Source organism: Lynx canadensis, chromosome D2 (genome assembly GCF_007474595.2).
Source record: "Lynx canadensis isolate LIC74 chromosome D2, mLynCan4.pri.v2, whole genome shotgun sequence".
NCBI classification, from domain to species: domain Eukaryota; kingdom Metazoa; phylum Chordata; class Mammalia; order Carnivora; family Felidae; genus Lynx; species Lynx canadensis.
The window spans coordinates 36,350,567-36,374,594 of NC_044313.2; the positions used below are offsets into that span (position 1 = coordinate 36,350,567).

Here is a 24,028-nt window from a genome sequence, read left to right on the forward strand (position 1 = left end):
CCCTTTACCTATTTCGCCTATCCCTCCAGCGTGCGCCTCCCCCGCCCCCCACCTCTGGCAACCACCAGTTTGTTCTCTCTATTTATCCTTGGGTTTCTGTTTTTGTTTGTTCACTTGTTTGGTTTTTTAGATTCAAGCTTCATGGATTTTTGTCTCTTTTGTTCACTACTGTATTCCCAGTCCTTAAACAGTACCTAGCGTGTCGTAGGTACCCAGGATACATTCTTTGATTGAACAAATGAATCAGTTAAGCTGGAGTCCAAGTGAAGGAAGGCGTAGAATGAATTTTGGAGTTGCTTCAAAGACCAGTGAGTATTTGTGGCTCACTTTTAGGGGCTGCAGATGCCAAGAGTGAGGTGAAGTGCTTGTCAGCAAGTACAATTTCTGAGATCACGTGCTAATTAGAATATGGCATTGGTGTTCTGTCTCAGTTATTTGTTGTTGAATGAGAAACCACCCTGTAACTTTATTTTATCGATTACTGTTCCTAATTCTGTGATCGGGAGTTCATGTGCGTGGTTCATTGACACAAAATGGCATCATAAGGGCTTATTTACTTGGTTGGACCCAACTGCTGTCTGGGCCAGACTGGAAGATCCAAGAAAGCTTTCCTCACGTGTCTGACTCCTCCGTGCTCCTCTCCACGGTGCTCTCCTTCTTAACATGCTTAGCTTGGGCTTCCCTAGCAGCGTGGTGGGCTTCCAAAAGGGAGGTTTCCAAGCTGTGAAGGCAGACGCCACAGATCTCGTAAGGCACAGCTTCGGAAGTCACACGTCACTTGCCCCACTCTCTGCTGGGAAAGATGAGTCACAAGCCTAGCCCAGAATAAAGTAAAGGGGAAGAGTTTACCTCTCGAAGACAGAGTGGCAAAGAATATGTAGCCCCCTGTAGTCCACCACAGCTCGTTAGGAGATTAGACTGTTAAGATGCCCAGAACTGGCTTCCTCCCAAGATGTACTTGACATTTCAAGAAGTTAATGAGAACTTACAGTGGAAAGATAATTTGCACAATTTTCTGAGAAATTGAGTATGGCTAAATCAGCAGCTAATCCCAAACTTGCCAAGTTTATAGAGAGATCTGTAAAGAAGGACCAACTGGCAGGTGAATGAAATTACCGGCTGAAACCATAATTTTTTTTTAAAAAGGCCTTTCATTATTTTAGAGAAATAATTTAATTTTGTGCAAATTATATATGCTCAGCATAAAGATTTCAAGCATTTGTAAAAAACACAAGGAAGGAGCAAATCATCTAAACTCTCCCTGTGCAGATGAAGAAAAAAAAAAGTGCTAACACTTTGTGAGTATCGTTTTGAGGTCTCTTTATAATTCCATTCACTTAGAAGGATTGCTGACTCTCTTGTTGACTGACTCAGCAGACAGAGAGGCAGAAAGTTGACAGAGGGAAAAATTATAAGAAGGAGATCACATTATGCCTGTTATTCTAACAAAATATTAAAACACAGTTTACTTGAATTTAAAAGAAAAATAAAATTAAAATGAAGGAAGTAAAAACCTGAAGTAAGGGCTATAATTTTAGATCTATTAGTTCCTCAAAGATTACATGAAGATAAGGCAAAAATATGCAACCATCAAGAAGTTGGATTTATATAAACTATATGTTAAAATTTTATAGACAGTGTTAGTTGTTCCCTACTATGAAAGTTGAAGCGATCAGTCTTCTAACACTGTATCCTACACCACTTTCCTCAGTTCCTGATTCTTGTGGCTTCTGCTATTTTTACTTTGTAAGATACACATTCTGTTTTTCTAATATAATTCCCACAGGTGTTCGTTCTACATTTAAACAGGTTCAGTGATAATCATGGTTCCTTTGGTTCTCTTCATTTTGATTCATCTTTTGGTTGATGAATTTTGTCCTATCCCCCATCCCCCCGAAATGAATTTATGGGTACCATATTCCCCAAATTCTTTCATGTTTGGGAATGTCTACTTGTTGACTTTATAACATTAAATAATAGGTATAACGTTATTGCACACTCACATCTTTCTTTTTTTAATAATTTTTTTTAACATTTATTTTTGAGACAGAGAGAGACAGAGCGTGAACAGGGGAGGAGCAGAGAGAGAGGGAGACACAGAATCTGAAGCAGGTTCCAGGCTGTGAGCTGTCAGCACAGAGCCCGATGTGGGGCTCAAACTCACAGACTGTGATATCATGACCCGAGCCGAAGTTGGACGCTTAACCGACCAAGCCACCCAGGCACCCCAGCACACTCACATCTTTCTAGGCATTTTTGTGTTATGTTCCATTATGGAATGATGATGTTTGAATCTGCCTGATTGTTTTCCCTTCAGACATTTCTTAATTTCTTTTTACATTGTAGATGCCTGCATACAACTTTCCATGTCTTTATTTATTTATTTTTATTTTTATTTATTTATTAAAAAAATTTTTTTAAACGTTTACTCATTTTTGAGAGACAGAACAGAGTGCGAGTGGGGGAGGGGCAGACAGAGGGGGAGGCAGAATCCAAAGCATGTTCCAGGCTCTGAGCTGTCAGCACAGAGCCTGACGTGGGGCTCGAACTCATTGACCACAAGATCATGACCTGAGCCGAAGTCGGATGCCCAGCTGACTGAGCCACCCAACCGCCCCTATTTTTTTTTTAATTTTTTTTTTCAACGTTTTTATTTATTTTTGGGACAGAGAGAGACAGAGCATGAACGGGGGTGGGGCAGAGAGAGAGGGAGACACAGAATCGGAAACAGGCTCCAGGCTCCGAGCCATCAGCCCAGAGCCTGACGCGGGGCTCGAACTCACGGACAGCGAGATCGTGACCTGGCTGAAGTCGGATGCTTAACCGACTGCGCCACCCAGGCGCCCCGCAACCGCCCCTATTTTTATTGTTTTTTAAGTTTATTTATTTATTTTGAGAGAGTGCAAATGTGAGTGGGGGAGGTGCAGAGAGAGAGAGAGAGAGGGAGAGAGAGACTCCCAAGCAGTCTCTGTGCCCTGTCAGCGTGGATCCTGAAGTGGGGCTCCATCTCACAAACCGCGAAATCATGACCTGAGCTGAAATCGAGAGTCCACCCCTTAACTGGGGGGCCATTTAGGCGCCCCACATCTTGCTGTGTCTTGAAGTTCAATAACTTTACCTGGCTAGGTCTTGTTAATGATAATTCTATGCCATTTTTTTCCAGCTGTGTTGTGTCTCCCTCTGATCATGATGTTAACCTCTTTCATGGATTTAAGGAAAATATCCTATGTTGTATCCCTGTGTACTTTTTACATTTTGCACCTCTACTTACATTTTGTGGTTGTCGTTTTGTTTGTTGGGTTCTTTTGTTTCTTTGGGAGCACCAGTTATCCTTCTGTTGTATTATCTTTGTGTGTCCTCCTTGTCTATCATCTTCCCTCTAATTCCATGAATAAATTTTTCCCTCTGCATTGTTTTATTTTACCTTCAGCCTTCATTTCATGCCAGTGATCTGCTTTTCAAGTGTGTTTATTCTATTCCTAGCTGCTTCTGATTTATCTATTAGACCTGAACTGGTGGTGTTTTGACCTCAGCTTATTTCCTTAATGACAGTCTCTTTTTCTGTCTCATTCTGCTGTTTTCAACCTCTCATCTTTGAGTCTCTGCTTTAGTGATTACGTATATATGTGAACAACACTGGTTTGAACTGCGTGGGTCCACTTATACATGGGTTTTTAAAAATTAAGACAGTACATACTGTAAATGTATTTTCTCTGCTTATGAGATTCTCCTAACATTTTATTTTCTCTAGCTTACTTTCTAAGAGTACAGTATATAATACATATTACGTAAAAAAATATGTGCTGATCAACTCTTTATGTTATCCAGAAGCCTCCCGGTCAACAGTAGGCTATTAGTAATTAAGTTTTGGGAGAGTCAAAAGTTAATATGGCTTTTCGATGGCATGGAGGGACAGCACCCCTACCCCCTGAATTGTTCGAAGGTCAGCTGTACTTGGTCAGCTGTACTGAGGTCCTTTACAATGAAAAGTGTTTCTAAGAAGACTGCTTCTAATATAAGGGTATGCTCTCTTTTTCGTTTGGCTTTTCAACAGTTTTGTGTGTTCTCTTGCTTTCTTCTTTCACTGCTATTATTGTAGTATGTTTGTATAGATGCTGTAACATTTTTTTTCCCATTTGGCTCATTCTTAATGTGAGTTATTTAAATCTTAATGTTTGTTCTAACATCATGTAGTTGAATTCACCTTGATGTTCTGCCTCATTCCATAGCAGTTATTTTCCTTGCTTTAAGCTTTAACCTATTCATCGTACCTACTTTTCTGTAGCCTGAGGGTGTAGGGTTGGGGGAGGGGGAGGGACTGGACTTCACTGTAGCTGAGTGAAAAAGGCCTCAGTGGAGGACTGTTCTTTATTCTGAATCCTCATTAAAGGTCCCGATCAGAGCACATTCCACTATGCATGCTAAGGATTTACCCACCTTATGGACCTTGGCGTATTTCCCATTTCAACCTCAGTGCCTTGAAAGATAACAAATTTTGGTGCCCCTTCTCACCTTTGCTAAAACGATATGTCAGGGCTCCCCTTGTTGATGATGTTTCATGGCTTTACCTTACAGTGGCTCCTCGTCACCTCAATTTACTTCAAATAAATCCTGGTCAGAAATTTAAGGATTTTATTCACTTACCCTTTTTCTTCAATACTGCTTCTGTGGGGTGGTGTGCACTTGGAAACCACTAAGTACTATCATAAAACAAAATACATATTTTTTCCCTGCCTGTACTCTTTTGAAGTTTTAACTAAAGTTTTTTGCCATTCCTTTGTTTTATTGTTGTTGGTAAAATTTTGGCTCATTTCTCTCTTTTTCTGAGGAATAAGATTCTTCAGTGGGAAAATTCAGACTTTAGTGTAAGTTCGACACAACTGAAGTGATTAAACACCAAGCATAATTCAGGGGTCACTATTAATCTCTTGCATTATTTATTTTCATGACTTTATGTAATTATAAAAAAAATTGTTAGGTAGTTTTTGATAGACAAAGAGTGTTACATATTAGGTAGCTAAAAATTGAGTTGAAGGTAAGAGAAAACTTATGTTTGGGGTGTTTTTTTTTGTTTTTGTTTTTTGTTTTTTTTTTTTTTTGCATTGAATGATGGAAAATTCAGCAGAAAACAATTGCCTTACAATAGAGTACAGACAAGATTAGTCTCAGTGGAAGGTCTGTGTCAGCTTGAGTAAGGAGTAAATAGATCTCTGTTGAGCTCACTGGGTGGAAATTTTTCTGTATCCTTAGCTTCTGTTATCACTGAGTATCGGTGGGGGGCAGAATTGTAAGATGGCCCCGAGATTCTCTTTTCCTTGTGTGTATGCCCTGTATAATTCCTTCCCCTTCAATACCAGCGGGTCTGACCTAATCAGGTGAGCCCTTTGCAAAGAGGATTTAAAGATCAGAGAGACTGAGACATGTAGCAGGTGCTCTCCTGCTGGCCTTGAGGATGCAACCTTTATGCGTTCTGCAGCATCCAGGAAGTGAATTCTGCCAACCATGAACGCTTGCAAGAGTTCTCTTCACATGACACCTCAGCTCCAGCCGACACCTTGAGTTCAGCCTCATGAGACCCTGAGTAGAGAACCCAGTGGAGCTGTGTCCAATCTTTTGACCTACAGAATTATGAGAACACCTGCTGATTTGGTGTTATTTTAAGCCACTCACTTGTGGTAATTAATTATGTAACGACAGCAAACCAATACAATAGATGAATTTTTAAAAAGTACTTTTAGCTTTAAGTGATTTGCTTTATTTTAATTAAGCCTAATTTTCTCCCTACAGGGAACTATCATTTCTTATCATTTACTTTTTCAAAGAGAAAGCTTTTATTATTCCGTTTCCAAATTTTATTGGTGTTTTTGGTATTTTTTCCTCCCCCCCCCACCCCCTCCGCCCAGTTTTCTTCCTCAATACTGAGGCCACAATGGGGAATCTAGAATCTAGAATGTTTACTGGTCCTGACTGTAATTACAGCCTGGAAACACTGATGAAAATGGTTTAAAAGTGTAGTGGAACCCCATTATAACAGCAGTTTAGAAAACAGGTCAACATGTAGGTTAATGGCAAATGGTAAGTTTGATGTGATCTTAAAATTTTACTTTTAATTTTTAATGTTAACCTTATTTATTTATATTCCCAACACTGCAGAATCATGATCCACAGCTCACTTAATTTCTACAGAGTGGATGTATTTATGTAACACACCCAGATAAAGAAGTAGAACATTTCCAGAACTCTAAATTTTCCTTAGGCTCCCTTTTACTCATTAACATCCCCCGTCCCCTCAAGGTAACCACTATTCTTGTGTCTAGTACTATAGGTTAGTTTTGCCTTTTTTTTGAAATGTGTGTTCTTTTTTTTTTCTCGCTGTTTTAGCTCAATATTATGTTTGTGAGAATCATTCATGTTGGTGCATTAAGCAGTAGTTGGTTGGTTCACTCTTGTTGTTTTATAGAATTTATTGTATAAATATACCACAATTTACATACCCATTTTACTATTGTAGAATTGTACTTATTTTATTCCTGTGGAATGGGTTGGTTTCATTTGGGGCTCTTATCATTAGTGCTGCTATGAACATTCTTATGCAGGTATTTTGGTGTTTTGATGAATGTTCATAGTATACTTAGAAGAATTGCTGGAGATTATATATATCACACACATATATATATATATATAAGCTTTATGTATAACCTATATATACATATATATGTGTATATAGCATATATATATATATATATATATACATATATATATATTTATGTGTGATTAAAATCAGCTTTAATACATGTTAAAAAAATAGCTTCCCAAAGTTACTGCATCAATTTATATGTCCACCAGCAATGTAGGAGAATGACAGTTGCTTCCTGTCTTCACAAAACTCTTAGCACTGCAATTTTTACCATCATTGTCATCATCATTTTTAATTGTCACCATTCTGATGGGTGCTGGTGGTATGTCAGTGAGTTTTAATTTCCATTTCCCCTGATGACTTGTGATATTTAACGCCTTTCCGTATGTCTATCGAAGGCCAGTAATTACTAAACTTTGAGTCATTATCTATTATTGGGTCATGAAATCAGTTGAGTGCATTAAGACCAACATATGAAAAATCTGAAGTAGAACAGCATGGAAGAGAGTGAATTGCAAATTATAATGGTAAGTTGCTATTGTGAAATTTTTGTTTCAATTTCATATACAAACATATGCAGGTCTATGTCTGCATACCTACGTATGTATACATATGTATGCCTCAATTTCTTATTTGTATACGTAAGTCTCTGTGTACTGAGTGACTGTGGAAAATATATTTCTTATAAGAAATATTTGTTCTTATTTCTTATTGTCCGAAAGGTTTATAAAACCCTGCTATATACTGTGCATTTGAAAAAAATCCACAAGTTCATTAAGACATAAAAACCATGCTTATCTCACTTGCATGTAGCACACAACTGGGAGACAGAAGTAACAGCTGGGATAATGGAGATGTGCTTCACCATTAAGGTGAAATATGTAAAGCGAAAGTAAAGTCATACAAGAATGAAGTCTGTAATTGAACAAGGGTAGGCTACTCTGAGAGCAGTAGTGGGGATAAAGAACAGAACAGCCCTAAATACAAAAAAGCCTTGGGCCTCCAGACCTTCTTGAAAGAGAATCTGTGTTGGGCACCTGGGTGGCTCAGTCGGTTAAGTGTTTGACTTCCGCTCAGGTCATGATCTCCCCCTTCAGAGTCTGAGCCCCAGGTCAGGCTCTGTGCTGACAGCTCAGAGCCTGGAGCCTGTTTCAGATTCTGTGCTTTCCTCTATCTCCCTGCCCCTCCTCCCCCCCCCCCCGAAAAATAAATAAACTTAAAAAAAATTAAAAACAAAGAGTTTATGGATGGCGATCTGGGAATCTGTATGTTTCAAAAACTTCTTAGTGATTCTGATGTTCTGACAACTTTGGGAACCACTGAGACAGGCTATGGGTTTCACCTGTAAGGAGGAGAGTTCTCATGGAAATGGTGTCCTCAATGTGCAAAACTTTTTTAAGCCTAACATTCCCTGACGTGTAATTCTATCCTGTTTCTTTTACCCCCTAAATTATTATTCTATAGCAGCAAAACTCAGGAGAAGCCCTTTAATTGAAGAACCATTATCTATAATTTCTATACAGTTAGAATGGAAGACAGGCAGCAGAGTTAATTTGCTTTCTAATCCCCCTCCCTAGATTATAACTCCCTAACCCTCTCTTTCTACAAACCCCTTCTTTAGTAGAGCCCCTATTGTGAGTTGCATGCACTTCTCAATTATATAATACTTTGGCGACTTTGTCTCTGAGATTTACTGTATTTTCACATTTGTATGCATTTTAAAGTTAAATTCTGAAGGCTTTATAAGCACCCTGCTTTCTAATTAACAGTGAGCATAAATGTTCATAAAAGGTAGTATGACAAATATTAACTATGCATATTAGGGAATATTCAGAATCAATCTAGATTGCTTCATTCACCGCCCCCCCCCCATCCCAAAAGTAAGACTTATACTATACAAGATTTGGGAGAATGCATGTATAATTTGGACAAACACTTCCTTGAATGCCAGTATTACTTTATATACTAATTATGGGATTTTGAATGCTGGTGAGTTCTGTTTCCTTTGTGTGAATTTATGAATGTAATAAAACACTTGTGGAAAGTTAATCAAATAACACAATCTAAGATTTAATTATCAGCTTTTTAAAGATTTTATGAACCAGGTCATCTGTATTGTCAAAAACACTTAGGTGACTTAGGAATCACAGAATCCTCCTTAATCTTTTATTGTATTCTCAGAATCAAAATGGTTTTTCTTTCTTTTTCTTTCTTTCTTTCTTTCTTTCTTCTTTCTTTCTTTCTTTCTCTTTCTTTCTTTCCTTCTTTTCTTTTTCTTTCTTTCTTTCTTTCCTTTCTTTTCTTTCTTTCTTTCTTTCTTCTTTCTTTCTTTCTTTCTTTCTTTCTTTCTTTCTTTCTTTCTTTCTTTCCTTCCTTCCTTCCTTCCTTCCTTCCTTCCTTCCTTCCTTCCTTCCTTTTACATACAGTTAACAAACATTTAGCATAGAAAAGTACAAAGAGGGGCTCCTGGGTGGCTCAGCTGCTCTTGATTTCTGCTCAGGTCATGATCTCACAGTGGTGGGATCGAGCCCTGCTTTGGTCTCTGTGCTGGGTGTGGAGCCTGCTTGAGATTCTCTTCCTCTCTCTCTCCCCCTCCCTGCCCCTCTCCTGCTCACAGGTGCACACGCTCTCTCTCTCTTTCCAAAAAAAAAAAAAAAAAAAGGAAAAAGAAAAAATTTAAAACTACTCAAATTTCTATAACTCAGATAAAAGTGCCATTTATAGTTGGTAGATTTTCTTCTAGACATCTCAGTATACACGCACATACTGACCCACACTCACTCATACGCACACCTAGTTTTACATAAAAAAATTAATACTTGTTACTTGTCTTTTAGGGCTAGACATTGTTTTCTATCCACTTTTGTGTGCTTTCATGTCAGTCAATAGTACCTGATAATTTTTAGTGGTTACATTATATATCCATATCTATCCATATATATCCATGTATCTATATATACATGCATATACTCCCTAATTTAACCTCCTATTGATAGACATTTATACTGCAGCTTCTCCCTCTCTGTTATGTGTTTAGTTCACATTCTTGCACACTTATCACTTTACACTTGTACAGTTATATTCTTAAATTCCTGGAAGCCTGATTGCTGAGCCGAGAGGTAAATGCCGATGTATATCAATTCCCAGACAGCCCTCCAGAGTGGTTATCTCAGTAGCAACTCCTCCTAGCAAAATGATAGAGTGCGTGTTTTTTTTTTTTTTACACTTTCTCAATATTGGATTTTGTCTTTCTTAAAAATTGACAAATGGCCAAAAATTCTGTCATCGTTTCAAAATGTGCATCTCTTTGATTCTGAATGAAATTGTACATATTTCCAAGTGCTTGTTGGATATCCCTATTTCTTCTTTGTTTAACCCCTTCAGTATTTTTATTGGGATAGTTTTGCCTGTTTCTCATTGACCTGTAAGAGATCTGTGAATATTGAGTTTTTCTTATTTGGACTCCAAGTTTGTCGTTTGACTTTTAACTCCGCACACAGTGATTTTTAATTTAAATTAAATGTCACTTATTTGTTTTTATTCTGTATATAAAATTTTTGTCCAAAATTTATTACTGTGTCACTTCGTAGTTTTAAGCTTTGGTATCATAGTTAGGAATGATGATTTTCCTTCCAGGATTGCAGAAATACCCATATTTCCTCATAGTAGCCTTAGAGTTTAATTTTTTTACATGATAATCTTTGATCCATCTGGGATTTATTTTTGAGTAAGGAGAAAGATAAGCCAGTTTTATTTTTACTTACCCCCATTGCTAGTCAGTTGTCAGACTTCAAGAACACATACCCAATTTACTGCTGATTTAAAGTGACTCATTTTCTTACATTATTCCCTTATATATTTGAATCTATTTCTCGGCTCTGTTCTATTCAGTTGACCTATTTCTGAATAACTATTACTGTGTTTTGTTTCTGTGGCTTTACACTATTTTCTTTCTTATTTTATTTATTTTTGAGAGAGAGCATGAATGGTGGAGGGGCAGAGTGAGAGAAGGACAGAGGATGCAAAGTGGGCTCTGTGCTGACAGCAGTGAGCCCGTTGTAGGGCTCTAGCCCACAAACCCTGAGATCATGACCTGAGCCAAAGGCAGACTGAGCCACCCAGGTGCCCCGGCTTTATACTTTTTTTTTTTTTTTTTTTTTATGGAATAAGTATCCCTTCAGTTTTCTTCTTTTTCAGATTTTGTTTTTTCCATGTTTACTTGATGAACTTAAAAATCATTTGGTCAAATTAAGAAAAGCCCTGCTGGAAATTTCAAGTAGAGTTGTCCAATATTAATGTATAATCGTATTTGTGTGTGTGTGTGTGTGTGTGTGTATACTCTTTGTATACATATTTTTGTAAAATTATATATAGTTGTAGAATTGAGGGAATATTGGCACTTTTATAATACTGAGTTTTAGTTTTAGTTAGGTCTTTCAGTAGCATTTTATGTGTTCTTCATATAGGCTCTGGCATTTAAAACATTTAACTAGATACTTTAGTTGATTGTTGTCTTGAATAGAGTTATTTCCTCTCATAATATTTCTAATTATTAATTGATTTAAAAAAAAAACTATTGGGGCACCTGGGTGGCGCAGTCGGTTAAGCGTCCGACTTCAGCCAGGTCACGATCTCGCGGTCCGTGAGTTCGAGCCCCGCGTCGGGCTCTGTGCTGACTGCTCAGAGCCTGGAGCCTGTTTCCGATTCTGTGTCTCCCTCTCTCTCTGCCCCTCCCCCGTTCATGCTCTGTCTCTCTCTGTCCCAAAAATAAATAAACGTTGAAAAAAAAAATTAAAAAAAAAAAAAAAACTATTGACTTTTGTTTATTTATTTTATTTCCAGACACTTTAATGAGCACTCATACATATTTTTAAATCATCTTTTGGTGGATTTTAGCCTTGAAAAGTCTCACCAGGTGGTACCCAGGAGACTCAAAAAGTAAATATAATTGCCTTAGTGTAGGACATGACTTGAGAATGGACTCTAAAATAGGAATTTATGCAATATAATTTGTACCTCCAGGAAGGACCAAATGTGGGCTGACCCCTGTCATGGAAATGCAGTATAAGTCAAACTAAATATATTAGAATGAATAAGCATGCTGTGCTTATGAGATTATTTAATATTGTGAGATGTCCTTGGTACTCAATCTCTCAGGTATAATCTTTGTGAATTCCATATTATTTATGTGAGCAGAAGAAAGGCTGGATTTAATTAAGCCTGAAGATAGAATTCCCTGTTTAAGTAAGGACTATGGGAAGAATGGAAGGGAAAACTGAACCAACTTCTTCAAGAATAGGAGTCTACGAGGCTGTGAATTCCAGGCTTGCTAATATTTTATATGACCCCACAAGTAAAATAGAACTTTTCTTGTTGAGAGTGATCCTACTTCCTCCTTCTGGTAGACACCTACCTGCCCTAACTACCCACATCCCAACCCCCTCCCCTCCCCTTCCCCCCATAAGTAAGTGTAAGATGGTCTGACAGTGCCATCTGGTGGCCACCTGGGGAACTGTAGGAACTGGTCTCCTGTTGCACCTCCTGCCTGGGTTGGCTAGATCCAGGCTTGGAAACAAGCAGCTTCTGCCTGTGGCTACAGGCAAAGAGAGAAGATAATCAAATCAACATCCAAGTCCTGGCAAAGGCTTGCCGGGGGAGTGGGGAAACAGGGAAGAAGTCAAAAGGCTACATCCACAGGAGTTGTTAGAGAGCAAATATGAGATATGAAGACAGAGGTCTGCAAAGCAGTTGCAGCAGGAAAACCCTGAACCAGAGAAATTGGTTCCAACACCTTTCTTCAGGGGTTTCCTCATCTACCTTTTTTTATTTTTATTTTTTATCGTCTTAAAGTTTTTCTCCACAGCTTAAAACTCAGATAATTTCAGATAATTCCAAAATGGCAAAGGCTACTCCACATTTCCCTTCCTTGCTCTCTCTTTCCCCTCTTCCTCCCTTGCTGCCTACTTCCTGCCTCATTTTCTCTTTCCCTCCTTTGCAGCTCTAATTCTTGCATTCTCAGGAAAACCTCCATCTTTCTCGTCCTTCATTCTGTTTGAGAGCCAAAACTTAGTCCTAACATTGCCTGAGAAGCCTAGGGATACTGCTTGTGGGTTAGCTTTATCGGGGAAAGGGACCTAGAGGTTGTGAAATGAAGAAGCCGTGCCAGTAACACCCGAATCCTTGGAAAGAATCAGGAGTCCCTTCAATATTACCACGAGGCTCAGTCCTCGTGTTCAACCCAACATGATTTCCCCAAGTGCATTCAAGATTTTTGTCTCTTTTATTCACTGCCGTATCCCCAACTTTGAAGACAGCACCTGGCATATGGAAAGAGCTCGATTGATATTTGTGGAAGGAGTGAATAAATACTCTCGACGAATAAGCAAATATGGCCGATTCCTCTTTACTGATGTTTCCGTTTTAACTTGTTATAAGTGCTGCAGTGATGCTAATTTTCATTGGGAAAGCATGATTTTGACTTTTGTGGGGTAATTTAAGCAAAACACGTGAGGCTATGTCTAGCACAAAACAATTATTTTTAAAATTTCAACCTACCAACTGAGAGATTTTCAGAAAATAACCTGTTGGTAAGTTGGGGGACTCTGTACCCTTCCTTTTCATGTGTGAAGAGTGCATCTTTAATATACATCCATGAAATAAAAAACCAACAAAATGATCAGCTTTTACCTGTCTTGGCTTCTTACGGGCTCTTTGCATCCTCCTCCAAATAGAAGCTAAGGCCATTAAATACAGAGAAGAAAACAAATTTGGAAAGCTGAAAACCATTAAACATTTGGTAAAACATCTTGCTGTGTATGTTTTCTGTTTGCTGAGTCTCTTTTGCATTGGAAATCCTTGATAACGGAGACGGAGAAATATTTATTCTCTATCTAGAACTAAGCACAGAAAAAACGTTGGCTTTACCTCATATTTTTCAGAATTGTGCCCCTTTTTTGTGATCCTTCTCAGGAGAGGAGAGACGAGGTAGGCTGTTTTTATTTTATAGATTGTTCTTCTGAAATTACTCTTGTGTGAGAATTTTCTGGGCATAAAAAATGATCAGTTGCTGCTTTGCATTCCAAAACCCTAGGATTTCCTTAATATCTCACAAATCTCTGTGATCCTTAGGAAATGCTTTTGCTACAGTGCAAAGGGGAACTTAAAATGAATTAAAAGCCTGTCTGAATTAAGACAACCCAGGAGATCAGTGGGTGTATACTATCAGAGTGTGGTAGACCTTGGTTAATTTGTGAGGATGTGTCACAACATCCCACGTCAGACTTGACATTTTGTTCCCAGCTGATTTTGGTGGCGGTGGGGCGGGGGGAGGGCGGATGTTTAATCTTTAGTTCATTGACTGTGTGGAGTAGGAGAGGCTGCAAAGGATAAGGAGAGCATGGCCTGGCGTCATAGAGGGCTCCCACGCTGACCCCTGGCAGTACCTCGGGCTAATTGTGACCTGGAAAGAAGTAGGTAGCATCTCGGAGCCTTAGTTTGCCTCTCTGTAAAATGGGCATAATGGTGCCTGCCTCGAAGGGCTGTCCCGAGGAACGGACTGCCGCGTGTAAAGCCTAACACCTGGCTGGTCGTGCTTCTCGCTGCTCAGGTGGGATCCCAGGGTCACATGTCCGCTTTCCATTTCTCACCTAGGTACCTTGGGATCACGAGGCCGCTCACGTACCCGGTGAGGCAGAATGGGAAGTGCATGGCCAAAATGATTCTCTCCGTCTGGCTTCTTTCTGCCTCCATCACGTTACCGCCGCTCTTCGGATGGGCTAAGAACGTCAACGATGACAAGGTGTGCTTGATCAGCCAGGACTTCGGCTACACCATCTACTCCACGGCAGTGGCATTTTATATCCCCATGTCGGTCATGCTGTTCATGTACTACCGGATTTACAAGGCCGCCCGCAAGAGCGCCGCCAAGCACAAGTTCCCCGGCTTCCCTCGCCCCGAGGAGCCCGACAGCATCATCTCCCTGAACGGCATGGTGAAGCTCCAGAAGGAGGTGGAGGAGTGTGCCAACCTTTCGAGACTCCTCAAACACGAGAGGAAAAACATCTCCATCTTTAAGAGGGAGCAGAAAGCAGCCACCACCTTGGGGATCATCGTCGGGGCGTTCACCGTGTGCTGGCTGCCGTTTTTCCTCCTCTCGACGGCCAGACCCTTCATCTGCGGCACCGCCTGCAGCTGCATCCCGCTGTGGGTGGAGAGGACATTTCTGTGGCTGGGCTATGCAAACTCCCTCATTAACCCTTTTATATATGCCTTCTTCAACCGGGACCTGAGGACCACCTACCGCAGCCTGCTCCAGTGCCAGTACCGGAATATCAACCGCAAGCTCTCGGCCGCAGGCATGCATGAGGCCCTGAAGCTCGCCGAGAGGCCGGAGAGACCCGAGTTTGTGCTGTAAGGTCGTTTATCACTGTTTTCCTTTTCTCCCCCCCCCCACCCCCCCACCCCTTTTATGGAACTTCTTGAAGCGTATCCCAGAGGGCTAGTTGATGTTCTGCCAAGCAGATCGGGTCAGAATTGCGAATGCTGTGAACTCCAGTCCTCCGCCCAACAGAATTCCCAGTCCCCAAAGCCAAAGTCGGGTAGTTTGCGGGACTGGAAGACAGGACTGATCTGTTGACGGATTGCAGTCGGTGTGATGGGACAAGGAAGGTGCTGTGTCCCATCCTTTTCCCATCAACAACATCCAGATCGTGTCCCGGATCTCCCATCCTCGTAACACTCTTGCTTTCATTGCTGTTTCTCTTCCATCCAGTAAAGCTGTTTTGATGACCTCATCCTTGGCTGATAAAGTCGTTTGAGAAAGGGAGCAAATTCATACAGGCTAAAAGGAAGCAGCCTGGGACAAAGGAGAGTGGTTAGCATGGGGACGTGCCAGGATGAGGCAGAGTCTTGAAAGCCTGCAGAGCTTTTAGGAAGCGTTGCCCACCTTTCGGGGGAGGAGAGAACCCATAATGTTGCTGAGTCTGTCTAGGAGGCCTCAGTGACCTTCCCAGGAGCGATTGCAGTAGGTGCTGGGATCTGAAAGGGGATTTGCAGAGGGCCAGCGGTGACAAGGAGGTGGGTGTTTCCTGCGCAGCCCGCACCTGGTGAGTTTGGCATCGTAAAGCAGGAAGGAGACGGTGGAGTTCTTTAGGGCGCTCAGCTGGCCACACCCGATTTTGCTTTAAATCTGAGGCAGTGGCCACGTCCTCCTGTGGGAAAGCTGTTTGGGGGGCGAAGAAATTGGGATGAGAGGATGGAAGGTACTGGTGAGAGAGAGAGAGCAGAGCAGTGTCGGACAGGAGAGTAGGAGGCGCTACTTTTCACCCGACCCGGAGGGAGGGAGCAGCCAGAGAACCGTGGGCCGCCGTGGCCATCTTGTCCAGGCCCTTCATTTGGCAGACGAGGTAACAGAGCTGGAGACCAAGGTGGCCCCCCAGTGAGCTAGTGCATCATCTTAATCTGACTTCCATGAACTCTTCATATATTACATTCCTTTATGTAATACGTGTGACAACATATACACATATGAACATGTGTAACAACCATGGCAAAGGATACCTTCCTCCTGCTCCCACCTGTCTCGGGGGAGCAGCCCCGCTCCAGGAGGACACCAAAGTGCCAGAGGCTCCAAACCTAGCATACACCGCCCCCCCCACTGCCCCCCGCCACCCACCGCCAACTCCACCACCAATGACTAAAAACTTCTAGGAGCTCCACTGTTCTCTGACTTCACTAACAGAACATATTTGCCTCTGGGTCCATAGCTTTTTATGGAGGCTTGGATATTGTTTTCCTGTTAGTCTAAGACAGGGGCCAGTGAACTTTTACTGTGAAAAAGATGGTAAGTAGGTCAGGCTTTGCCAGCTGTAGGTCTCTTGAAACTACTCATCTCTGCCTTTGTTGTGAGAAAGCAGTCATAGACATAAGTAACCAAATGAGCATGGTCCTGTACCAGTAAAACTTTATTTACAAAAACAGGCAGCCAGGAGAATTTGGCCCACAGGTCATAGTTTGCTGTCCCCTGGTCTAAGAAAAATCACTGTCCTCTCATTACATCTCTCTCTGTTTGATTTGGTGTTACTGATTTTATTTATAATTATAGAATCTGAAAATCATTTGGAATAATTGGCCTAAATATCCATTAACTTCAGGACTTTTTTTTAAAATTTATTTATTTATTTTGAGAGGGAAGTGGGGCAGAAAAAGAGAGGGAGAGAGAGAATCCCAAGCAGGCCCCGCACTATCAGTGCTCAGCCCGATATGGGGCTCGATCTCACTAACTATGAGATCGTGACCTGACCCAAAATCAAGTGTTGGACACTCAACTGACCGAGTCACCCAGGTGCCCCAACTTCAGGAAATTTCTAATAAGAGAGCTGGAATAGCTGCTGATTGAAAAGATCTATACCAGGCAGCTTTCTAGTCCGCCCAATGTGTGAAGGCTCCTTTCTAAGTTCTTGCTCACAACTCTGCCACACATTGAGAAGGATGTAGAAAATGCATGATCTTTCCCATCCTGTGTATATCTCTATTGGACAGACCAAACATAAGCATACACATATGCACACTCATCCTGTTCGTAGTAAGAACGACAGAAAGGTGGCAACAGGAAAAGCTATGGGATTCAAAGCAGAGGAACATAACTGAGAGCTGACCCTAACCCTGACCAGGGAAGACCTCGGAGGATGTGGTCTCATGTATGTCTCTGAAAGTAATCAAGCATTTATAGCTAAAGGAGAGTAGAAATGTAAAGGCAGCCGTGTGGGACCTTATGCAAAGGACAGTCTGGCTGATGCTGAGCACTGGGGTGGGGCAAGATTTGGAGATGACAACTCAAAGGTAGCGTGAGATGAAATTATGAAGGCTCTTCCATTCTGGCCCCAGGAATTTGGGGTTTTAGTGTAGACAAGTGGTTCTCAACCAGAGTTGGTTTTGCCCCCAAGGGACACTTGACAGTGTTCAGAGACATTTTTGGTTGTCACAGTTGGGGGAGGGGAGGGCCTACCAGCCTCTAGTGGGGTGCTGCTAAACATCCTGGAATGCAAGGGCAGCCTCCCTCAGCAAAGAATTACCCCACCCTCGATTCTGTAATGCTGACGTTGCAAAGCCCTAGTGTGGACAGCCGTGAGCTCTTGACTGAATCTCTGTAAATAGGAGAATGGGAATCATCAAAGTGACAGACTGATCCAGGGACACAAGGTGAGATGAGTCAGAAGGTGGAGGCTGGAAGTAAAGTCTCTCCAGTGGCTGGTTTTCTCCAGAAACATTTGAGGCCTGTTCTGTGCAAGGCATGACGCCAGGCACGTCGGGGGATGGAAAGATGAGGAAGTGAGCGGGCCTTGCTTCTGGAAGCTCACAGTCCGGTGGGCCAGGGTGGCAGGAGATGTGGCGGTGGTGTTTAGTAAGAGACTAGTAACCAGAGTACCGCGTGCAGTCCACACTGCACGCTTGCGCTCAGGCACACACTAGCTGGATGACCCAAACAACTCATAACTCTCCTGGAGTTTCTGGAACAACGATTAGTGTCAAATCCATAGCTCACAGCAAACCTTCTCAGGATCCTCTCTCCACCCCCTGCCTTTCTATTCAGCACCTACACTTGTTGGCCAGCCTGTAGACTCAAGGTTCCTCCCTCCAGTCTCTCCAGCCCTTTCCTCCTCTGGCTGCTTGGGTTCTACTCTCGTTCTAACTCTGCCTTCTTGGCTCTATTTTTTTCCCCTGCATAATAGTTTTCTTCCTTCTCGGTGTAAACAGTCTACTAGATTGTGTATTGCTCTTTCCAGATACCTACCCATTTCTTCCCGTTTTCTTGATCAGTGTAACAAAAGAGTCAGGAGTCCAACAGGCAGTAGGGAATCTTCCTTGATGGAGGGAGTGGATAGAGAGAAAAGCTCTGTGTGCCTCGCTGGTAATATTAATTCACTTTTAAATTATAACCTTTGTCCCCTTTTCACAAGTGTCCGAATCTGGTTATACAAAACCAAGTGTGATACTGTGACACAAGCAGGCATCCTTTTGTTTTTCTTTTTAATTTGACAACCTTATCTATGGATTTGCTTTGAATCGCCGTCAACTATTTTTACGTGTCATGTTGTGACAACTTTGGTTCTTAGACACCATTATGGTGAACTATATGGAAAAGCAACGTATGAAATACTTCCATATAAAGGAATTTCATGGAGTTGTGCTGACGTAGGTCTTCCTTCCCCTCTCCCTTCTTCTCCTTGGTGATCATAGTGTCTTTCTCTTCAAAACAGACTTTTATAATCCTGTTGATTTCAGTGGTGAGCGATAGCAGAATAATCTTGGGTTCCTGTTACGAATTCTGTCTCTGCTGCCCCACGCTTAGCGCTGCGGCTTTGGAGTTCAGGGTGATTCTGCTTTTTCTTTATGGAAACCAGTGATAAACAAAAACAAAAAACAAACAACAACAAAACAACAAAATGGATCCTAGTGGAAACTGGAAGGCCCTGAAATTCTGGGTTTCTGTGGTGGGACGTTGCCTTAATGGCAGAAATGAACAAAAAGTTTGCTGTTTCGGGGATTCCCTCCCCACCCCCATGGTAGTAGTTTCCTCATCATTAACTAACTGTAATTTGGCTCTTTATTAAATCATCAGTTAGTAATAATAACAGTTTGTTTGTGTCATGCTTTGGCAGCGACCTGCATTTTAACTTTGCAATATCTCTTTAAAATAGGAAAGGCAATGGGGCGCCTGGGTGGCTTAGTCGGTTAAGCATCCGACTTCGGCTCAGGGCATGATCTCGGCTCAGGTCTGTGGTTTCGAGTCCCGCTTTGGGCTCTGTGCTGACAGCTCAGAGCCTGGAGCCTGCTTCAGATTCTGTGTCTCCCTCTCTCTGCCCCTCCCCCGCTCATGCTCGGTCTTTCTCTCTCTCTCTCTCAAAAAAGAAACAAGCATTTAAAAAAAATTAAAACAGGAAAGGCGGGCAATTGGCCTCTCGTGCTTTTTCTAACATACTGTTTTGTTTTCTGAGTAAGTACACACTGCACCAAATAACATCGAATGGTACAGATGGGTATACAAGAAAAATAAGCCTTGGGGGAATGTTTTGGAGAGGAATCCTGAAAGAGGTGGTAGTTGGAGTGGGCCTTGAATAAAGAGCAGGAATTTAACAAGGAGGAATGGCAGGGGTGGAAGTAGGGCTGAGTCTACTCATAGCAGACGGGACAGTGTAGACACAGGGACACAGATGTGGAGGGAGGTAGATAAGGAAACTGGGGCAGGTCTTCAGCACTACCTGGGAGCTGGGTAGAGTCAGCACGGAGGTCCAGGCGGGTAGGAGGTGAGATGAAGGCTTTCGAACAGGAGTGAGAGCAGGACTGCAGTGTAGATGGGGCTTCACAATAGAGGACGGGAGATGGGTTAAGAGACCAATATGAACGTGAGGTCTCCTGCCACAAGGGCCCACATGAGAAGGGTGGTATTGAGACAGGAAAGAGGCCAAGGATGTCTGAACATTTGGTAGTTGGCTGGTAGGCGGGTGGCAAGGGAAGGGGGGCCTGGGAGATGGTGCTATGGCTTGAGGACTGGAGGGATTCGGTCCGTTTCACGAACCGATGTGAGCCGAGCTGCGCTGAGCTGCAGAGAAGTGCAGTCTCCGCTCTGTACTGAGATCCAGCCGAGGCCCCAGGCCAAGAATAGGTGTGGAGCATCATCAGGGACATGGCCTGTCTCTGGTGCCTGTTCCCACAAACCCAGGAGCCTAGGGCTGCGGATTTGAGCTGAAGTGTGGCGCTTCTCTTTAGGCACCATTCTGTGAGGTGACGGACAAAGCAAGAGACGGTGTCTTCTGGAGAAACTGAGCCTGTCACCAGGCAAACCCATCTGCCCAGTTTTGAGAACCAAGTGAGAGTGGCACTGTCGATGAGATGGGGAGGCAAAGCCCAGGGTTGCAGGGCCGGTCCCCACAACCCAGATAGACTTAGGTCTCAAGCTCACATGTGGTGTTCAGTAAGTTGAGTCCTTTGAAGGTAAAGAGTTAGGGGAGTGTGGACCTGGAGGGAATGTGGCTCTACACCAAGGAGAAAGAGTCTTGTCCTCAGCTGTTGGCCAAGACTCCTCCGTGACTCATGCCAGTTCCGTGAATCTGGGAGGAAGGAGGTGAGGGAGATGGGGTTTCCTGGCCTCTGTACACTTGTCTTTCTATGAAGCACCCCCCTAGGCTCGAAGGGAGGGACACTTCTCATAAGCGGTCATCATTATCCTTTTCATGCGGGGCACGTACAATAGTATTTTGCAGGGATTTTCGAGAGTGGAGGCATCTTTGCCTACAGCTGTATTATCGAAGTGAATGTCTAAATGGGTTATCCGGGGCTGATTTGCAAATATATTAAGGCCCCGGCAACTTATAGAAGTTATAAAATTTATGAAAAGAGCCACAGCACCCTTTCTTTCCTTTTAGAAAAGCTCCTATAACCCCTTAAAAGCCATAACTGATTCAAATTACTGAATGCTGTAAAAAAGTGAATCCACCCACCACAAAACGAAACCTCACATTTATGGTTCTGCTAAATCATTTTCTTGTCTTCTCTCTCTCTCTCTCTCTCTTTCTCTTTATAGACAAAACTCTGACTACTGTAGAAAAAAAAGTCATGATTCATGATCAAAAGCGGAATAGCGGAGACGAAATAAACCAGGCAAGACAGAGGTGGAAACAATGCAATCCTTTGCTGAGACTGCGGAATGGAGCGTGGCTTTGTCCTTTCCTGGGATGGCTGACACGTGACAAGCAGGGTGATCTGTTGTACAAAGCATATTAGGAGGGAGATGGTGACCTCTCCTCTTTTTCTGTGGATCAGTGCTCTTGTGTGCCAATGAAAATAGTGCTCAGTTCAAGACAGCCAGATCGGCTCAGCACTAAAGCATACAAACAGAGTTGAGTCTCAGAAAGGAAACAGTTTCTGGTGCTGTGCGTGTGTCCAAGTCCATACAAACAGAAGAAAGTTCCAATGCTCACTTCCCATGCTTCCGAGTCTAGGCATTGTGGTGAATATTCAGGAATCACTCACGAGACAGAATGTATTTTGTGGTAGGACAGAAGGGTGTATTTCCAAGCAAACTGTGGTAAGCGTAGTGTTGAATATGTTGCATGTCTGTGTTAGAAAACAGAATCCCGTCATCAGCTAATATAAATGATTTCCCATAGCAGTGTCTGGTTTAAAGCTTCTGTCAAATAGTTTTTGCTTTTTTTGCAGGGTTCCTGTCACTTCCCTACCAATGTACTTTTCTTTGTTAACTCATTGATTGTCACGGTTTAACTCAGGAACAGATCTCAGGATGGAGAGAATCCTAAAACCTGAATAAAGCTTTTTCTTGCACTCACACTTCTTCTGAAGGGTCCTGAGAGATGAAGGGGATTCCTTCTGAGAGGAAGGATGTGTACCTGGGCGAAGAGGGAGTGCTACCTAACTGTACTGTATACAAGCACGGTTATTGGCACAGAACTTGTGGCCCTCGGGTTCTCACCGATGCAGTGGGTTCCCAGGCTGGTCCATAACTGTGTTCTTCTGGGGAGGAAGTGTGGGAATAATGGGGTTTCCATGAAAGGTTCTGATGCTTTCAGAGACAGAGCATCAGTATGTTAATTCTTCTTGGGCAGCCCTGTATTAAAGTGAATGGTGCGAGTTGGATGTCGCTGGGGCCGCTGCTGGGAAACACTCCGAATACCATTCCGTTCCTTCAGGAGGATTTGTTTTTTGTGTTCTCTGTATCCTAAAACAAATGTGTGCCTGGCCAATTCTGTTCTTCTTTCCTCTCTCTCCCCAAAGTGGTAGATGTTAAGGGCAGGTCAGGAAACAGAAGAGGCCCCTTTGTGGATGGTATTTTTTTTTTTTTTTAACGGTACTATGTAATACGTAATGAGACAGGAAGGTGGCGGATCAGAAGGGTACCTCCGAGGGGAAAGAGCGAACACAAACCTTCATTTGATAAAAGAGAACTGACAGAGAAAATTATTTTCCTACAAGAAATGTGGCTGTTCTCTCACTGGAAAATGTGGAATTATGGATTTGGATTGTGGGCAACGCGGGTAACGTGGATAACGTGGATTATGGATTTCTTCCGCTCTCACTGACGTTGCATCTCACCAGACACAAAGAAGGGTCTGGAAGGGGAGGTGGGCTTCAGACAAAGCTTGTACAAATTCCTGAACCGCAGATTTGCTAAAGTGACTGTATATACTTACATTCATAATTTAAATTATTGATTCTGGTCAGATAAATGTTGTTAAATTTGAAAATGTTTTATTACATTACATCAAATAAAGTTTATTTGTAGCTGTAATAAAGGAACTTAAGTAATGATTTTTAATTGAAGGTCTGCTGTCATAAATATTGCTGTCTGTAGACTCGCAAAAGGGCAAGCTTTGTAGGTTTTGCTGAAATCCTAACAGGTAGTTAAGACAGTCTGTAATTCACTGCATGTCACTTGTCACTTTTTTTTTTACGAATGACTGTTGGGTCCTTGATTTGATTAATGGGCATTTATTGGGCTCCTACGACATTCAGCATGGTGGACATAGAGGGATCAAAGATGAATAGTGCAAGTCCTTACTTTTAAGGAGTGTGCCATCAGGTTGAAGGTAGATGTTCCTCAGATGGTCACCATATCATTTAGGGAGGGCCTCGGCAGTTTGGAAGGAATGACCGGTTTCCTTCCTGTAGCACAAGACAAGGCATTATGGTTAACTGGATTGATTCAGGTTCTCAAATGGGTTTAATTTTTGAAATTCTGACATTCACATTGGCTCTTTATCATGCCTGACTTGAATGCCTGGTGATTGAACTCTCTGGCCACATGTGCTTTTACACGCATGGCGGCCAATTGAAAGGGAAAGGGAGAAACCGAGAGAGAATGACAGAAATATCAAACAATTTATACTATTCCACACAGGACAACGTTTGTGCCAAAGGCACAGCTTTTGTTTTAACCAAGAATTGGGAGAATCACTGAGATAAGCACTGTACCCATATTTTATGACTGTTCAGCGAGAATGACTGTTAGGACTTATCTCTCGACTCACTCAAGAGTGTCAGCTGTCACCCTGCAAGGCTGGGGATTGCAAAATGGTGCTCGGGAAGGACAGTGCTCATAAGCTGTAACTGAATGTCTCTTACCTCGTGTTTAGTTTTGTTATGTAAATATTAAACAGGGGTACTCATAGAGTTCCTAGGTTTTCTCGAAACCGTTTCATAATTCTTAAAGCCTTTACCACAGTTTCATGTGCTTGAGATGCGTGTATATGTTTTCGATGATCATATTTTCATGGAGTTTTATTAGATTCATTGATTACAGGCATGATATCAACCATATGAATAGAAAGTTCAGGCCATTATGGGGCGCCTGGGTGGCGCAGTCGGTTAAGCGTCCGA

The 24,028-nt window shown here is 42.2% G+C and overlaps 1 protein-coding gene across 3 annotated transcripts in view; it reads left to right on the plus strand.

Annotated features, from left to right (window-relative positions):
- Positions 1-24,028, plus strand: part of HTR7 (5-hydroxytryptamine receptor 7) — an 89,181-nt gene that overhangs the window by 61,912 nt on the left and 3,241 nt on the right. Inside the window, exons 2-3 of one of the 3 annotated variants that reach the window (XM_030334906.1) lie at positions 14,288-15,051; positions 21,219-22,940. In XM_030334906.1, coding sequence (XP_030190766.1) covers positions 14,288-15,050 — 763 coding nt within the window. In that variant the 3' untranslated portion in view covers position 15,051; positions 21,219-22,940. Of the gene's footprint in view, positions 1-14,287; positions 15,052-21,218; positions 22,941-24,028 lie in introns of those variants that run through there. The other 2 variants (XM_030334904.1, XM_030334905.1) reach the window with 2 other exon arrangements.